This window comes from Patagioenas fasciata, chromosome 2, assembly GCF_037038585.1.
Source record: "Patagioenas fasciata isolate bPatFas1 chromosome 2, bPatFas1.hap1, whole genome shotgun sequence".
NCBI lineage: Eukaryota > Metazoa > Chordata > Aves > Columbiformes > Columbidae > Patagioenas > Patagioenas fasciata.
This window is the reverse complement of record NC_092521.1, coordinates 79,468,347-79,484,823: the sequence shown is the minus strand read 5'-3', so window position 1 is coordinate 79,484,823 and position 16,477 is coordinate 79,468,347. Positions and strand designations below refer to the sequence as shown.

General features: G+C 45.0%; 1 protein-coding gene across 1 annotated transcript in view; it reads left to right on the top strand.

The window, feature by feature from the left end:
- The first annotated feature begins 12,502 nt into the window (after positions 1 to 12,502).
- ANKH (ANKH inorganic pyrophosphate transport regulator) overlaps positions 12,503 to 16,477 on the top strand; it is a 98,398-nt gene continuing 94,423 nt past the window's right edge. Inside the window, exon 1 of the mRNA XM_065831137.2 lies at positions 12,503 to 13,185. Coding sequence (XP_065687209.1) covers positions 13,090 to 13,185 — 96 coding nt within the window. The 5' untranslated portion in view covers positions 12,503 to 13,089. The remainder of the gene's footprint in view (positions 13,186 to 16,477) is intronic.

The following is a 16,477-nucleotide window of genomic DNA, read 5'->3' as shown; positions in this document are numbered from 1 at the left end:
GTCCTTATTTTCATGCCCAGGAGAAATGCTCGAAGCCTAGAAAATCTGTGCAAAATTGCACCAGAAGAAGCGCTCACCCTGCTCATCCTGCCTCCCCCTGATGCCACAGAACCCACCAGCAGTGGGACAATAACACACAGGGATGAAAGGAATCTCACAACACCTCATTTCTTTCCTCCACTCATGCTAATTCGCACACACAAAAGCAACTGGAACATCACAGAATCACAGAATGTTAGGGATTGGAAGGGACCTCGAAAGATCATCTGGTGCAATCCCCCTGCCGAAGCAGGAACACCTAGATGAGGTTACGCAAGAAGGCGTCCAGGCAGGTTTTGAATGTCTCCAGAGTAGGAGACGTCGGTAAATATTAAGTGAAACAAAAAAAAGTCACACGCATTACAAATGCATGATAAAAATGCAGGATAAAAAGAGTGTTTTTTCGATGTTAAAACTTATGAGTATAAAAACTAAGATACCACCCAGCGGAAACAAGCAGCAATTGCTGCCTTGCTGGTGACAGGTTTTCATTTGTCACAGAGACCTACTGACTGCACAATTATGTGATTGCTCTCATACTACAAAAGCAATTATTTTTGAAAAAAAAAAAAAAGAAGCACTTTACATTCAGGAACCATATAAATAATTAAGATTCAACAAAATTTGTCAAGATATATAAGCATGACACTCTAGAACATTAAAGGCTGTGCTTTATTCATGCAGTTTCAGTTCAGTGCATGTAACAGAAACTCCTCACCTTGCCAAAAGTGTATGTGAACCCCCAGAAGCTCTGCCCAGAGCTGGAAGATCACATGGCAAGAACCCAGGGCTAGCAAATCCCTGCACAGAATTTGTAACATCTTCCACAAACAAATCCTCCAGTTAAAAGAAATGGTGTGGGCAGCTGGCATGCTGTGAATCCAACAATGCTTGCACTTAACACGGAGATTAATCTTTAGGCAAATAGCACTGATTCTAACTTTTTATTTCCAGGAATTCATGTCAGCCAAACAATGTTTATGGGGTTTTTTTCCTACATGCTTTTTATCTGCACTAATAGGTCTAAAGGATATGCCTTTTATCTGTACTAATAGGTCATTACACCTTTATAAAAACCTAACCTAAATTTTCCAATGGTTTTTGCATAAGTTAATAAGTAGACATAAAGTATCTGATAAAAATGAAAAAATAGACCACTTTTATATATATACATATATATATATATATATATTTCAATTTTATGGACCAATAAAACTTTCAGGCTCAAGAAACAGTTGCTACAGGTCATATTTAGCCTGAACAAGTGTTTCCTAAGCACATGAGCCAGTCTGCAGCTCTACTGTCTGCTGGTCCATCCAATTGTCCTTGCCTGACACTCTTTAAGCCATCTGACCACCTTCAACTTGTTTTTGCCAGAGGAGAAAAAGTCTCGGAAAATCTTCTGAGCTCTCCAAGGACAAGCAGTTAGGCACCTGAGGATTGTAAGAGCATCTGATAAGCCAAAATTTATTGTCTGGGCATTCAAGACTTCCTGTTTGCAAGACAACCAAACTTTATTGGGAAAACACAAATTTGGAAAAACCTGGAAAAATAACAGCAAGTGAGGCTGACATCCTTCAGAGTACACTGGCAAAAGTCCTGAACTAGTCTGCCTCTGTCTGCAGTGAGTAGCTAGAAAGGTATTCCCCCCTGGGGGAGAACAGTGGATCTCAGGTGGAGGGGTGGTAAATGTGTTGCCTTTGAGGGATATTTGGTTTTGAGGATTCCACCACCTACTCCATCTGGTTAAGAGAGGCCTCTGTATGATCCAGGCACTAAATTGCAGTGCCTGGGATGTCTGCTAGCTGTACTGCTCAACAGAATCACAGAATCACAGAATGTTAGGGATTGGAAGGCACCTCAAAAGATCATCTAGTCCAATCCCCCTGCCAGAGCAGGAACGCCTAGATGAGGTTACACAGGAAGGTGTTCAGGTGCGTTTTGAATGTCTCCAGAGTAGGAGACTCCACAACCTCCCTGGGCAGCCTGTTCCAGTGTTCTGTCACCCTCATTGAGAAGAAGTTTCTTCTCATATTAAGTGGAACTTCCTATGTCCCAGTTCCACCCGTTGCCCCTTGTCTTATCATTGATTGTCACTGAGAAGAGCCTGGCTCCATCCTCGTGGCACTCACCCTTTACATATTGATAAACATTAATGAGGTCACCCCTCAGTCTCCTCTTCTCCAAGCTAAAGAGATCCAGCTCCCTCAGCCTTTCCTCATAAGGGAGATGCTCCACTCCCTTAATCACCTTTGTTGCCCTGCGCTGGACTCTCTCCAGCAGTTCCCTGTCCTTCTTGAACTGAGGGGCCCAGAACTGGACACAATATTCCAGTTGCGGTCTCAAACAGCCATCCTTGCTGGCTGCATTCACTGCTGGCTGTTCCTTACAGCAACCACTGCGATGCCATACAGCTCTTTCATGAAGAATTTGAGGGCAGATACCATCCTCACAGAATCTGTACTTCCAACCAGGTAACCTTTTACATGAAGTCTTTCTCCATCCTTTAACAAACAAGGAAAAAAACTTCCCTCGACCAACAAACCCCTACCATTTTAAACTGCAGACTACAACAAGCACCGCACCTTCCTCAACAAATTAACATCTATTCTTCCCATCAGGGCTGATCTTAAACAGCAGAGCCTCAAACCGTTGCCCACCACCAAAGCAAGTCTGACCCACTGCACATGCTTTCACATGTTCTTGGACAGATGCCCACAAATTACTGTCTTCCCCTACATCCCTGTTGCTGCTCCCCTGCCCTGTCAGCCTTTCAAGGTCTCATGCCTTAAGCTTCATCACCTACTCAGGTTCAGCTCCCAGGCCCTGAGGGGCAGCTCCATTACATCCAGTAAAGGACAGAGCGGGCAGAGTCTTTGGGGAAAATTGAAGATTTTCCCTGGCATCATGCCATAAATTCCCAGTCCATGAGACCAATACCTCCTAAAGTAGAAGCAAGGAAGCACAGCAAAGGCTTCTTTCAGCACCGAACTCCACCCACATGAGCAGAAGTTGAGGTCATCCCTCTATTGTCATTGCCACTGACCCAACAAGTCCTGCTCCACATGTGAGGTTCACTTTGACTTCCTCCATGCTCCCCCTACACCATTTCCAGCAGATCCCAGTTCCCTGGCACCCAGAGCAAGGTGCCTGTTCTTGTTGCAGCTCTCTGGTGTCACGGAGTGGGACGCATCTGGCCAGCTTGATCCAGCTCTCAAGCTGCAAGACAGGTCCACCCTCAGCCCCTTTCCATAACCTGAGTTTCCCAAACACACCAAGCCCACTCCGACACGTGTGGTTTCACTATAACCTCCTTTCAGATGCTTTTCACACCGATCCATAGCATAGGTGTTGGATGGAGGACAGAGAAAAATCTGTGCTTCACTTTCACAGGTGAAAGCCCTGTCCGTTTTCCTAAAAGATGCTGAGATGTCAGAAAGAACAGTGCATGACCAACACAGGACAACAAGTCTCCCCCTCTTTATTCCTCCCTCATACCAGTGGGACGAGGGCAACTTGAACCACTCTCTTCTAGACTAGGCCTTGGCAGCTTGAACTTGTTAATTCTGGTTGGAGGAGCTCTGATTCACAGAGTTCATGTCATATGGTGGTACTTCAAACAGTGGCTGTGATGTGTTTTGGACGTGAGGGAGATTGATTACTGCTACAGGATTTTATTCATCAAATCAGTCTTTGTTCAAGACTGCCCTAGGCCTAATGCAGTTCTTCTCTTATTTTTTATTTACTGCTAGAAGGCTCTTTTTTAGGAAAAAAAAAAAAACCAAACCAAAACAAAACAGAACAAACAAACAAACAAAAAACCAAAAACACAAAAAAACCAGGAAAATGTGATGATCAGCTGCTGAACACATTGGTAGGTCTGGACCTTGTCTACACCAAACTCCTTGTGGTTCATCACCAACAGAGACAACACCCTTGTTAGACAATTTTAGCAAGGGATCCATTCAGCACATGATTTTTATTTTCAGTGGTAGCTGAGTAGATCAATTCCATTTTATTTCATTGGCTATGACACATCTTTCTCGTAATTTAAGATAATAACATGTTAATCTGAATTCCCACAGGCAGAAAAGACTATGCCATAGTGCTCCTTTTTTAGGCTTATCTTAGCACAATGTGGTTCGGCTAACACAGTCTCATTCTACCTGCATGCAGGAAACAATTATTTGACTATATCCAGATACAAATACCTCTGGTTTAGACAATGAGTATAAATCTGGAGTCTGAGGGGATTATCGAGGTGATTGCACAGCACCTGAAAATTAAGCAAACTATGGAAACATTTGATAATCTAACTCAAAACATTTGATAATCTAACTAAAAATATGTCCTTGGAAGAATGTAAATCCTGTTAATGCAGCCTCCAGAAAGTAGCAGGATTCTGAGAGAATCCCACCTAAGATACTTCATGTCCACATGCAAAAGGCAGCCAGTACTGTGCCTAGTCTCTTCTACCCCTTCATAATACTGTTTTGAAACTAGAGAAAAAAATGATGGCAAAAATTTTGGGAGAAGGAAAAATGCCTATAGTTATGTTATTGAACAGCCTTTGTGAAATAAAAGAAGATTTCTATACTCCTTTAACAGGTTTACAGGTGTTCCCATACTGGATTTGAATGGAAGTGCCAGAAAGTACTTGAGATTTTTTTAAATCTCAAACTCCTCTTTATATGTGGGAATGCATTTGATCCAAATAATAAAATTTATCACTGTAAGATCGTCTATTGAAATTTATCAGCTCCCATGTAATTCTAATATTAAAAGGTCATGCAACTTGAATTTTCTTTCATCTATCCATCACTACTTCCTTTTCTGCAGGACCTGAGCATTCTGCTTTTTTGAGTAGTTATAAATTGCATAAAAAGAGGAATTTTTCTTCTGCTGGAGTTGAATTGGTTTTAGATTTTTACCACTTATTTTTCATCAGTCTACCAATGGCCTTCATTTGGATAGGGCAATATTGACTTTGTCTGTCTAACAAGGGAATTAAATTGAATGGACTTTCTTCAATTATCCAGTATCTACCCTTCTCTTATTAGAAGAGATAAACATCTGGCAAGACCAAGGACCAAATAATTTGTCCGGGGGAAGCATTTTGAAAAGTCACGTAACATACTACTTAGGTTGTGAGAGCAGCTTACATTCTTACATTCTTCTATCAATTACACACACTTCTTTTTTTTTAAGAATCCAAAATATCCAGGCCTTGGAGGAAACATTTTCAACTTTCAGATGAAGCTGATTCTTTTTTTCTTCTTTTAGTTCTTTGTAAGAGAAGACAATGATACAACTTTATCTGTAAAAGAACAATAAATGTCTGAGACCTTGGATAAGGATGTTACCCACATACAAATAACAGACTATACTTGGCTTTAATGCTCTGCTTGTTCTCTAAATACTTATAAACTAACTGACCAGATTAGATTCCTTCTCTGTAAACCAATTATTTTTCTTTTTTTCTTTGTTTAGGTTCAGGAGAAAAAATTGAATAAATCAGAAGATGCAAGAGGGTCAGTTACAAGTCTGGGATACACATCCCCCTGCCTAACCTCCACATGTTTTACCCATCTATAAAAAGGGAGCATTTCTGCAGCATATATTATGAGAACAACACAGATTTCTACAGCACTTTGGGTCTGGCAGGCAGCAAGGGCAATGAAAGCATTGAAAAGTGGTCTTGTATTATTTTATAAATTGGCTGCCCTGATATCTTAACATTTCCTTGTATCCTCTTGAATGACATCCTTATCATAAAAGTACAGAATGCTCACTCTCAAATACAAATATTTCTTAAAAGCTCCCAGTGGGTAAAAAGAAGTTAGGGGCAAAATCCGAATTCTCTAAAAAGAGCAAATTTTATCAAATATTATAGCTAGATGGCCAGACAGTAGCAGTGTCTTAAGATGCCAAAGAGAAGTACTATATGTTTTAAACTTACTACTGAAGTTGTAGAGTACTCTGCAAATGCTGGCTTTAGGCATGTATATGCTGTAACATTTTCAGTCATGCAAGCACTAATAAATAATGCTTATGTGTTTGCACACTACTATTTTTTCACAAATACATTAGATTTCTCACTACTAAAGGTGCCGTGCAGAAGCTATTTTTATGATGGCTTCAGTAACATAGAAGCCACATTTGGAAACACATATATTTAGGATAGGCTGACACCCTTCTAAAGAAAACTAGAGAGAATGAAGTATTGCAAGTTGCTAAATGCTTATTTCTGAAACATTTAAGCATATTCTCAACAATTAATCTAATTACTGTGCTAAACACCATAAAAGGACATAGAATATGAGAGCTTGGAACATAAATTCACCATCACCTCCCACAGATTTTAGTTAAATGGTGTTCAACTACGCCCATTATCTCTGCAGACAGTTAAAGCCTAATATTGATCACTGTTTTAATGATACAAAAAACCATAAAGATGGACCTTTGTAACTTTACACTGTTGGTAAGATTGTGTGCTTTTTGCATCTCGTATGTTTCACAGCAAGTGATATTACATGTAAATGTTTTAGTAAGAAGCAAACAGGCTGCAAAAAGTCCAAATAGGTCCTAATGCTTGGAGCAAAGATGCCAAATGTACATAATAATGGATTCTGAATTCCAGACAAATCTAAGCTTTTTAAGATTATAAATGCATTTTAATTTATTAACTGGAAATGAGTTTTGGAAAGCATTTTAAATTATTACTTGCACTTCTTTCAAGATATTTGAATACATATATAATTAAATAAACTTATATTTGGAAATCAGGGGGGTAAAACCCTACAGACAATACACAAACCCCTATGTTCAAAGACTTAATTTCTCCCATGCTGAAGAAATGCAACGTCCATATATGATTGCTTTGATGATGAGAAAGCTCCCTCCTCTCTGATCACAAAACAACTCTGGAGCCTCAGGCCAGATGTGGGCACAACACAACCCCCCCTGTATCACACAAGGTTCATAAGCCCCACAGTCCCTCAGGATGCCACACTACAAGCACTTGAAAGAGAGAAATCTTTAACTCGGGCAGAGCCTGGTCCAGTTAGCCTCCTGCAAAATGTTTATGCAACTCCAACACTGAGGAAGGGATTAATCAGCTAAGAAATGGTGCCATAGAGAATGGAGCTGCAGCTGGGCATCACTACGCACCCCCGCCGGCAGCTGCAGCTTCAGACTGGCTTCTCCCACCAGCTCCCATGTTTTGGAGCTGCTGCAGACTCATGAGCCCCAGGTCACCTCAGAAGAAGAGGGAGACACAGTTTTGGACTCCGGACACGAGCCCAAAAGACACAGAAAGCTATTAAGTCCAGAACCATAAATTGTGCATACAGCTGGGATTACCCCAGGCTGTCAGCTTGAGTGAGAAATGGAGCAGACACTGATGTGAAGATGAGGGTGTAAAGAGCCAACAAGACTCCCGGGTGCCCTGTGGCAGAAGGCATCTTCTGGACTGGTCCCCTGCTGCAGGTGACTGGAGACAGCACTTTGATTCTCACCTGAAAAATCAGTCAGGCACTTCTGACTCACCCGGGTCTCCTCGTGCCACTAAAATCTGACATTCTTTTTATCTTGGTCTATTAAGCATTAATAGGAAGCTTCTCCTGCTTCATCAGCTGGGAAGCAGTTTTGCCTCAAGCTGCCAGCGCACTGTGCCAGCCAAAAAAGACAGACATGGGCTTCCTGCAGGGGCATCATCCTTATCTTCTAACTTGACAAGCCAGCTGTGGCCAGAGCAGACTTGCCTTAGGGAGGGGACACAGGTTGATTGTAAAGATCACTTTTATTATTCACACAGAGCTGTAGCTAAATTGGAATTGGATTAGTGGGATGCTTGTCTGACTGATAACCCAAATTCCTTTGGCTGTTTTCTGATCTTTCAGTTCAGCTCTACCCATTCATGGAATAAAGCATTATATAAATACACAGACTTTTCCTGCAGGATTTCTGTAGTTTTTCCAGTTACGGACTGCAACAGCCTAGAAGTCATGGCCAGGCACCCAGCCCCAGAACACAGTGTCCCTGGATCCTAATGCTGGTGCATGAGGAGTAAGACAAGAAGAGTTCCAGAACCTTTTGAGTTTAAGGCTTTCTGCATGACTCACAGTAATTGTAATGACATAGGCTTAGTTTACACCTATGAAAAGGATGTGCGTACAGGTGTCCTTTGCCCTGCAGGAAAAGAAGAGGATAAGCATACATTCTTCCTAGGGATGGACTTTCTGCAGAACTGGGGTTCCATGAGAAGAAGGGGACCTTCAGCTGGGTCATGAAGATTCCTTAAAACGAAGCTTTGTGTCTGGCCACTCCACTAAAACAGTGAGTAAAAGACTTTTGCTTTTTATTCCTCAGTGCTAAGTAGCAATGGGTATTTTTCCAGTAAGTGCACAAGACCCACATTCTGAGCATTCCTGCAGTAACATTCAGTCACAGTTTGACAACATTTTCAAACTACAATCTCATTGTTTCAATCGTTGTTGTATAAAGAGCTGGAAATATGCATCAGACTCAGTTTCAACATAAAAGTTGCGCCTGCGGTAGCTGTTGTAGGGGGAGCAATAACTCAAGACAGAAGCTGAATACCCTGTTTCTCCAAAAATAAGACCTACCCTGAAAATAAGCACTAGCATGATTTTTTTCAAGATCTTTGAGGATGCTTGAAATATAAGCCCTATTAAAAAAAAACCCCCTAGTTACAGTTCATTAAAAAAGTCAATTTAAATAGTATCCAGGCAGCTATACATGTGAAAAAGTAATAAGTTTTGGAGCAAAAATTAATATAAGACCCTGTCTTATTTTCAGGGAAACAGGGTATGACTGTGGAGAGGTCCTTCCACTTTGTCAGATAACAGACAGGAAGATAGTCGTCATTTGCTATCTCCCAGCCCAAGGCTGTTCAGAGACCAGAATTATTGGCCATCCTGTGGGCTTGGAAACCCAGTTAACCTGTCCTCTTACGGAATGACTGGCTCACAAATTTTGTTGTCCACTAGTCTGAATTCCTTATACAATGAGTGAGTTCTTCTGAATTTATATGCTATTTAAAAAAAAAAAAAAAAAAAAGGTACTAGAGGTAGAAGATAAGATTCGGAAGAGAACCAGTAGCTCAGAAAAGCAGTGGTGACAGCTACGTAGCCAACTGGGGATGGAAAATTGAAGCACAGTGATTTAAAAAAAAAATAATAAAATCAGTAGGTAATTAGCAAGGTAATTACCAGTAGCCTCGAGAAGTAAATAGAGGCATATTTCCAAAGCAAAGCAATACCACAGCAGGGTCTTCCTAAGATTCTCATTGTGTAGTTGTGGCAAGGGGCCTGCCTCAAGTTCAGGAAAGGACTGGGACCCTAACACATGTTAAAGCTCATGTGCTGATTGGCATGTTGCATTTCTGACGGCATGGGTAAAGCTAATGTGCACTGCTCTGATATGATTTGCTACTGGGAACACCTTCAGACTTCGACCCTGTCGCTGAAGCAGCAATTGAAGACACATTTTGTCATCAGGCACTAGGGAGTTTTCTGACATGTTTCATCATTTATACTGTAACACACTACAGCACTGTACTTGGTCCATATGGACTTCTCCAGTGAGATGCCTCCACTTGAGATACTCCTGGACCAGATCATTTTTCTGTCAAAAGCAGAGAGATTATGTCTAATTATTTCCTGCTGTCCTCTCTGTGTCTTTTTTATTCCATTAAACAAACAGACAGTGTTTGGTATATGAGTAAGAAATGTAGTGTAACAGAAAATATGCTAGAAAGGAAATGATTACTAATCACTGCTTTTTGCCCAAGACAGCTAAAATGACCTATTTCCTCAGCTCATCAGCTGAGCAAACTACTGACTTCAAGATGTGAGAAACCATCTTTGTTCTTTGGTTCCAAACACAACTTTGTTTCTGTAACGAATTCGAGGAGCAAATAGGACCTGGGCTGAAAAAGAAGCACACAAGAACTACAGTCATCCCATAAACGGAAGACAGGAATGGGAAGCAGACAAACCTAAAACTGCCTAACAGCTTAACAAATAAGTTTGATAATTTTAATATACAGGACTCAAGAGAGCATCAGGTAGGTTAACATTTTCCCAGGACATTCCAGGACATGTTATGAAGTAAAACGTAAACTACTCTTAAAATAAGATTGTACTATTGCTTTGGGCAGCAGGAAGATAAGTCAATCAGAGCTCTCAAGTGACTGATCAGACTGAAATTAATTACAGATGCAAGGGACCCTGATTCATTATCTAGTGGAGCAAAAAATATAAACTAAACTACCGTATGGATATATAACAAACCCCTCAAAGGATATGCTTCTCTTATACTCCATCAAACTGCTTGACTGTCTCAGTATTTCTGGGACTTAACACAATTTTGTGACTAAGTAATTAATCACTATGTGAGCCACATGCTCAGTGTCTCAATGTTTTGATTTAGGAAGCTTTAATTTCATTGTGGTTTGGTTTTGCCAGGAATGAAAGGAGGTAGTCCTCAAACATCAGCTCACCTGAAAAGTTCAAATGGCAAGTTAAAATCATATATTTACAAGTGGCTTTGGGGCTTCCCTTTCACTTTTCTTTGCCTCAAGAACAGCACTAAAGGTTTCTTTTTAAAAAAAAAAAAAAATCCCTCTAAACTGAAACAAAATAGGGACACTTTAATGAAAAAATACGTAAAAATATGGATCTGTAAAGAATATTCTTCCGTAACTTCAGCTTCAGTTCTCAGATCCATGACAAGGAGGAATGACCTCACTCCCAACAAAATCTAGTGCTCTCAGAAAGAAATTAGTTATTGGCAATACAGTTATCTAAAACCAAATACAGCTTCAGGAAGAGAGAATTAAATATTAATGCTTTGAAATATATCCAGCCTTGTCTTCAAAAGCCATAAGACTTGCTTCAAAGAAAGGGACCTACTACGCAGATCTTCTACAACTTACACATAAGCATACGCTCAGGCTATGTCTAATTTGGCAGGTAATCCAACTCGATGCAAACAAACAAGTAGAACAAGGCAGCTGGTGTAAGGCTCCTACATCTACATGAGACTTTCAACTTCAGTCCAACTTTAGTCTGGTTGACTGGAGACTGAATGTTTCCCACTGTGGACACAGTTTGCTCAGTTTATTGTCCTCTCCTGCTTCATGCCGCTCCACTCCATCATCCACTCCATCATCCCCAGGACACCGCGTTCATGGCATTTTAAGTGATCTGCAGGACAAAGGCAGGGTTGCACTCTCATAAGTGTTTGAGTTTGCTCCTGCATGCCCCAGGGAAGGCTGTAACAGCTTATGGGCTGCTTGGTGAGACAAACTCCAGTTGTAGGGGGGAAAAGCCTGCAGCTACAGATGAGGCTGACTTTGCCGAGCCACCCCAGGAACCCCACTACAACCCTACCCCACAGCCTGTCATCTGCATGTCAAGGATTTTCAGAGCTCACCTCCTGACTCTTCAAAATACATGGAATGGCTTCTTGGTTACAGGCACCTTTTAGTACAGGAGGCTATGGGTAAGGAAGGCTGTCTACCGCTCCTCCACTGGCCACAGCTCCTCTGAACATCAGATACAGACACCTGACTCTTCATAGGGGTTCCACCTTCTCAAAATATCTGCCAGCCCTCCTTGAAGGTGGCAAGGTGAAGGTGACACCACAAAGCTAAATGCCCCAGAAAAACTCAATTACAACGAAACCCCGAAACAACCCTGAGAGTTCGAGAAAATTCCACAATGTGCTAAGTAGCAGTTTCGCTTTTTGTTGTTTCCCCACCCCTTAAGCTCACAGAGCCTCTGCACTTGTCAAGGCTGGGAGTCCGAAGGCTGCCTGTGCTTCCAGCCAGCAAGGGCTCTCCTGTGAGCCGCCATGGGGCCACCAACACATTCCCTTGTCCCGGACTCGGGCCGAGGCTTTGACAAACGAAGTGGTTGCATTGGCAAACGTTCACCATTTATTTATTTTGGTGTTCCACCAGAGGAAAAGCTGTGGTTTAGACATATTAGTTAACGCCTCGTTACAGACCCCCACCCTCCCTGCAGCCCCCCAGGTACCCCTTCACGAGGCCCGAAGCCTGTCACCACACCCTTCCTCTGCCCCCGGCTGCGTGAGGCGGGCGCGGGTCACGCACACGGGGCGAACCCGCTGCGCCCAGCGGGACCCAGCGTGGGGGGGTGTGTTCGGACAGGTGCCCGGCGCGGCCGCAGCCCCTCGGCCCCGCGGCGGGCGGGGGGCGCAGCGCGGCCGCTCGGGCGGCGGGAGGAGCCGCTCGGTGCCGCTCTTTCCCCCGCCGCCGCCCGGCCCGTCTGCCGAGCGTGTCTCAAACCCACGTGCTCCGGCAGCCCGCGCCGGGGAGCGGCGCTCAGCGCCCGGGCCCCGCCGCACGCCTCGCCCCGCCGCCGGACCCGCACCGCGCCTCGCCCGCTCGCACAGGGACCTCCGCCGGCGGCGGCAGCGCCCGGACCCGCACCGCGGCCCCGCGGCCTGCGCCGACCCCGCGGCGGCGGCGGCGGGGAGGAGGGCGGAGGTTTTCCTGCGCGGCGCCGGCGAGCGTCAGGCGCGGGGGAGGCCCCGGCCCGGCCCTTCCCCTGCACCCCGCGCCCCGAGGATGGCAGCGCTGCCCGCACGAGTGGCTGGCGGCGGTGTCCCTCCTCTTTTTTTTTCCGGCGGCGGCGGCAGCGGCGGCGGCGGATCATTGTTGTGTGGGAGGAGGGCGGCGGGGATGGACTTGATCTCTCGGGTCTCCTGCTAAGGCGGCAGCACAGCGCGCCCCGCCGCCCAGCCAGCACCCACCAGGGCCGAGCCGCGCCGGGCACGGAGGGAACGGACACCCGCCCGCTCCCCCGGCTGCTTTATTTTTAGGGGGCCCTGCTGCTCCTCTCCCTCGCCCTTGTCTCCCCCCCCCCCACCAGCTCGCACACACGCACAGGGACACGCACGCACCCTCCTCCTTTGCCCTTTCATCCTTCCCCCCCGCCGTCCTCCCGCGCTGTCTCCTGCCGCCGCAGATGCGCTGGGGGTCACCGCGCAGCTGGGACTATGGTGAAATTTCCAGCGCTCACTAACTACTGGCCCCTCATCCGGTTCCTCGTCCCTCTCGGCATCACCAACATCGCCATCGACTTCGGGGAGCAGGTAAGGCAGCGCCTCCCCAGGGGGCAACCCTCGCCCGCCCGCAGGGCCTCGGCGGGGAAGGGAAGGGGAGGCGGGCCGGGCCCTGCCGGTCGTGCCGGGCCCCGCCGTCCTTTCCCGGCGCATCGCGGCGGGCGGGGACAGCGGCCGCTGCGCTGTTGGGGGCGGCGGGCGGCCGGCCGGTGCCGCCGGCGGCCCGGGAGCACGGGCTGCTCCGCACTCCCGCTAGATGCGCGGGGAAGGACGCCGGGTTTTGAGTGTTGTTGTTTTTGTTGGTTTTAGTTAATTTATTTTTTTCCTTGTATTTTAAGATTATATAATCCGAAATTACATAATGAGTTCGCCGGGGCTTGGTTTTGGTTTATTCTCCCCGCTGGCAGGGCTTGCTCAGGTGCAGCAGCCCCTAGCGCAGTGCAGTGCAGCTCGGCGGTGGAGCCAGCGAGCCCGGCGGCAGCCGGCTCAGCCCGGGGACCCGGCGTGCTGGAGCGGAGCACCGGTAGGGAGGCCCGGCTGCCGCCGCCCACTGCCGAGGGGCTCCGCCGTCCCCTCCACCTCCCGTCCCGCGGAGCTGCCGCAACGGTCCCCGCCCCGGCATCGCCACCGGCAGCCCCGCCGCGGCATCCCGGGAGGAGGGTGGCAGCCCGGCAGGGCTCCGGGCAGGTGAGCCGCTGCCTGCGCCCCTTCCTCCGCCGGCGTGTTGTGAGCCGTGAGTCCGCGGTGTTGGACACTGGGCAGGAGCCTGGGAAGATCGGGTGACAGCGACAGGAGCTGCTGCCACCGTGCTTCAGCCCTGCTGAAATTCTCTGGCGGTGCTGGTGACCTAAGACTGTCCCCTGCCTTGATCACCAGGAAAATATCCCGGTGCACCCTGACACACCGTCAATCTCTCTTTCGTGCAGCCCTCCTGCTCCGTCCTCCTAATCCCCGCTTACTGCATTTGCACTAAAAACGCATTTTGTGCTTGACATACCCACTCCTTCGCCTGAGCTTTCCACGCACGGTGCTTGTTGGCTACGGCACTGTGGTGTGAGGAAATCTCTGCTCTCTTGTTTTGTTATTTATAACAGCTAAGGCCCCAGTCTTGCATCAAGCTGTGCTATATAGGGCCTATCTTTACATTTTTAGTAGGTTGGTATGCACTAATAGTTATTCACGAATATTAATATGGGCAGTCACAGTGACTGTTGCATCTCAAATAGCTTTTATCCTTGTCCGAAGTCACTCAGCTTTGCTGAGGAGGTCTTCTTTTCTAAGAACAGGCACTTGTTCCCATGCTTCTTGGGCAAAAATACCAGAAAATTACTGGGTACTTTTACCTGTTTGTAAAGAAGAAAGTGAAAGGAAAAATATTACAGGGGAAAAAATAGCTAACATTAATCATATGTTTGTCATTGCTGTGTTAATCGCATTTTGTTTCTTAGTCCTTTAATATTAAATAAGCCATGATATTTAAAAATGCAATTCCATACTTGTCTGACAACTACAGACTTTCCTACTAAGTCAGTCTTCTGTAAATCATACTCGGGATTGGGAGGGAAGGGAAAACTAAATGTAGCGATGACAAGGGAAAGGGTGACTTAAGTGCTAATAACTGTGCCACATTAATAACATACAGCAGAAGTTAAACTGAAAGCAGTTCACTCAGCAAGCTGAGTATGACAGGTGCGTGTATACAGTTTGCTTCATACGAGATGAGCTTGATTCAAAATCCGTGTCAACCCATAAAAAACATCCCTTGGCTTTGGTGTACTCTGGACCAGGATTTCAAAAATTAGCAATCAAGAGATTACAATTTTATAAATGAAGGGTCTTCTGTCTGGCCTGGTACCAGTGACATGGGAGCAATGTTAACAGGCAGACAATACATGTAAGCACTTATCTAGCCAAGTTTGACAGTGTTAGGGACAAAATATCTCAGAAAATGTGTTTTATTTGACAGCCAAGTCATAGGATTAGCCCTCCAGAACTACAGTTATCCTGTGTCTCAGATGGCAGCCTGGGGAGGCGCTTAATTGAAAAGGGAGAAATCTAGCAAGTGGGGAGATTCCTGCAGAAAACCCCAGCTCAGGAGCAGGAGCTAGGAAGATGCTTTTCATACCAGTCTAGGGGGAGATTTACCTACATGGAAATCAGGAAACCAAGACAGGGACAAAGTTGCTCTGGGTCTGAAGAAATCCTCCTACAGACAAAAGGACAGGGATTTTATTTTCCTGTGCATAATGCATATAGTTATTTTTTACACTTGTGAGGCACTATTGTTGGACTTAGGTTGCTGAAAATATACTGACTTTCTGAGGCAGTCACCTTTCTACTCTCCAAAATTGTAATAATTTAATAACGGGCTGAATGAAAGCAACATAGCAGAATGGGTGTGCCAACAGATAACTCTGAAAAGGCTGCCGTACCTCTGTCTGTGAAGAACAATAAGCGAAGTAAAATTTGCATGAAGTAATGTTACCCAAAGTAATGCATGAAGCAATGTTACATTACTGTAAAAGAGACAGGAGAACTATAGGTCAGAAATAAGAGATAACTGTAAAAAATTAGGGAGAGAATGGACCTTGCTTGACCGGGGAAGAAGTGTTTAAGAAATCTGTCGGTCATAAACACTTTTGATGCATCGTAGTGATGCATTGCTTTCTCAAGCAGGGAGAGTATTTGGAAGCAGGGTGTTTAAAGCAAAGCCTTTTAAACAAAACCTATTCCTTTTAGGTACCTGAGATTGAAAAGTAAGAAACAAAGAGAATGTCACCTTTTTTCCCCTTCAGAGACTTTTCTGGGTGTTGAATAGTTTTATTGAATAGGAAACATCACTAGGAAATCGCTGGTGCCTTGGCATGCAGCTGTTTCTAGATTTTTTGCTACTTTAGGGGAAATTTACAGTAAGGCTAGAGAATATTTGTAGAACATAGTTTATGTCTGTCACCATGGCCACATATGAGGTATTTGCTATGGCAAGTCTGTTTAGTTTGTAGGAAGTAAAAAAATGCTGGAACAATGCTCATAAGAACTAACAAACTCAGCTCCTCCTGTCACTTCTAGAACCGCCATGGCCAGTGAAGAGCCTCCGGTTGACCCTTGGACCCTAGTCCAATAATGCTTTTAGGACAAGGCTGTATTACAAAGTTGTTCCAATCTGGTCGGTCAGCCTCGCCTGTTGACCTCGTAAATTCTTCTTAGACAAATACCTGATTTTTCTTTTTTTTCACTGCTATGAAAGGTAGTCCTGATACATGACCAGGTAAATTACCACAAGATTAGAGAAACAGACGACTTCTAACCTATTTCAATGAAT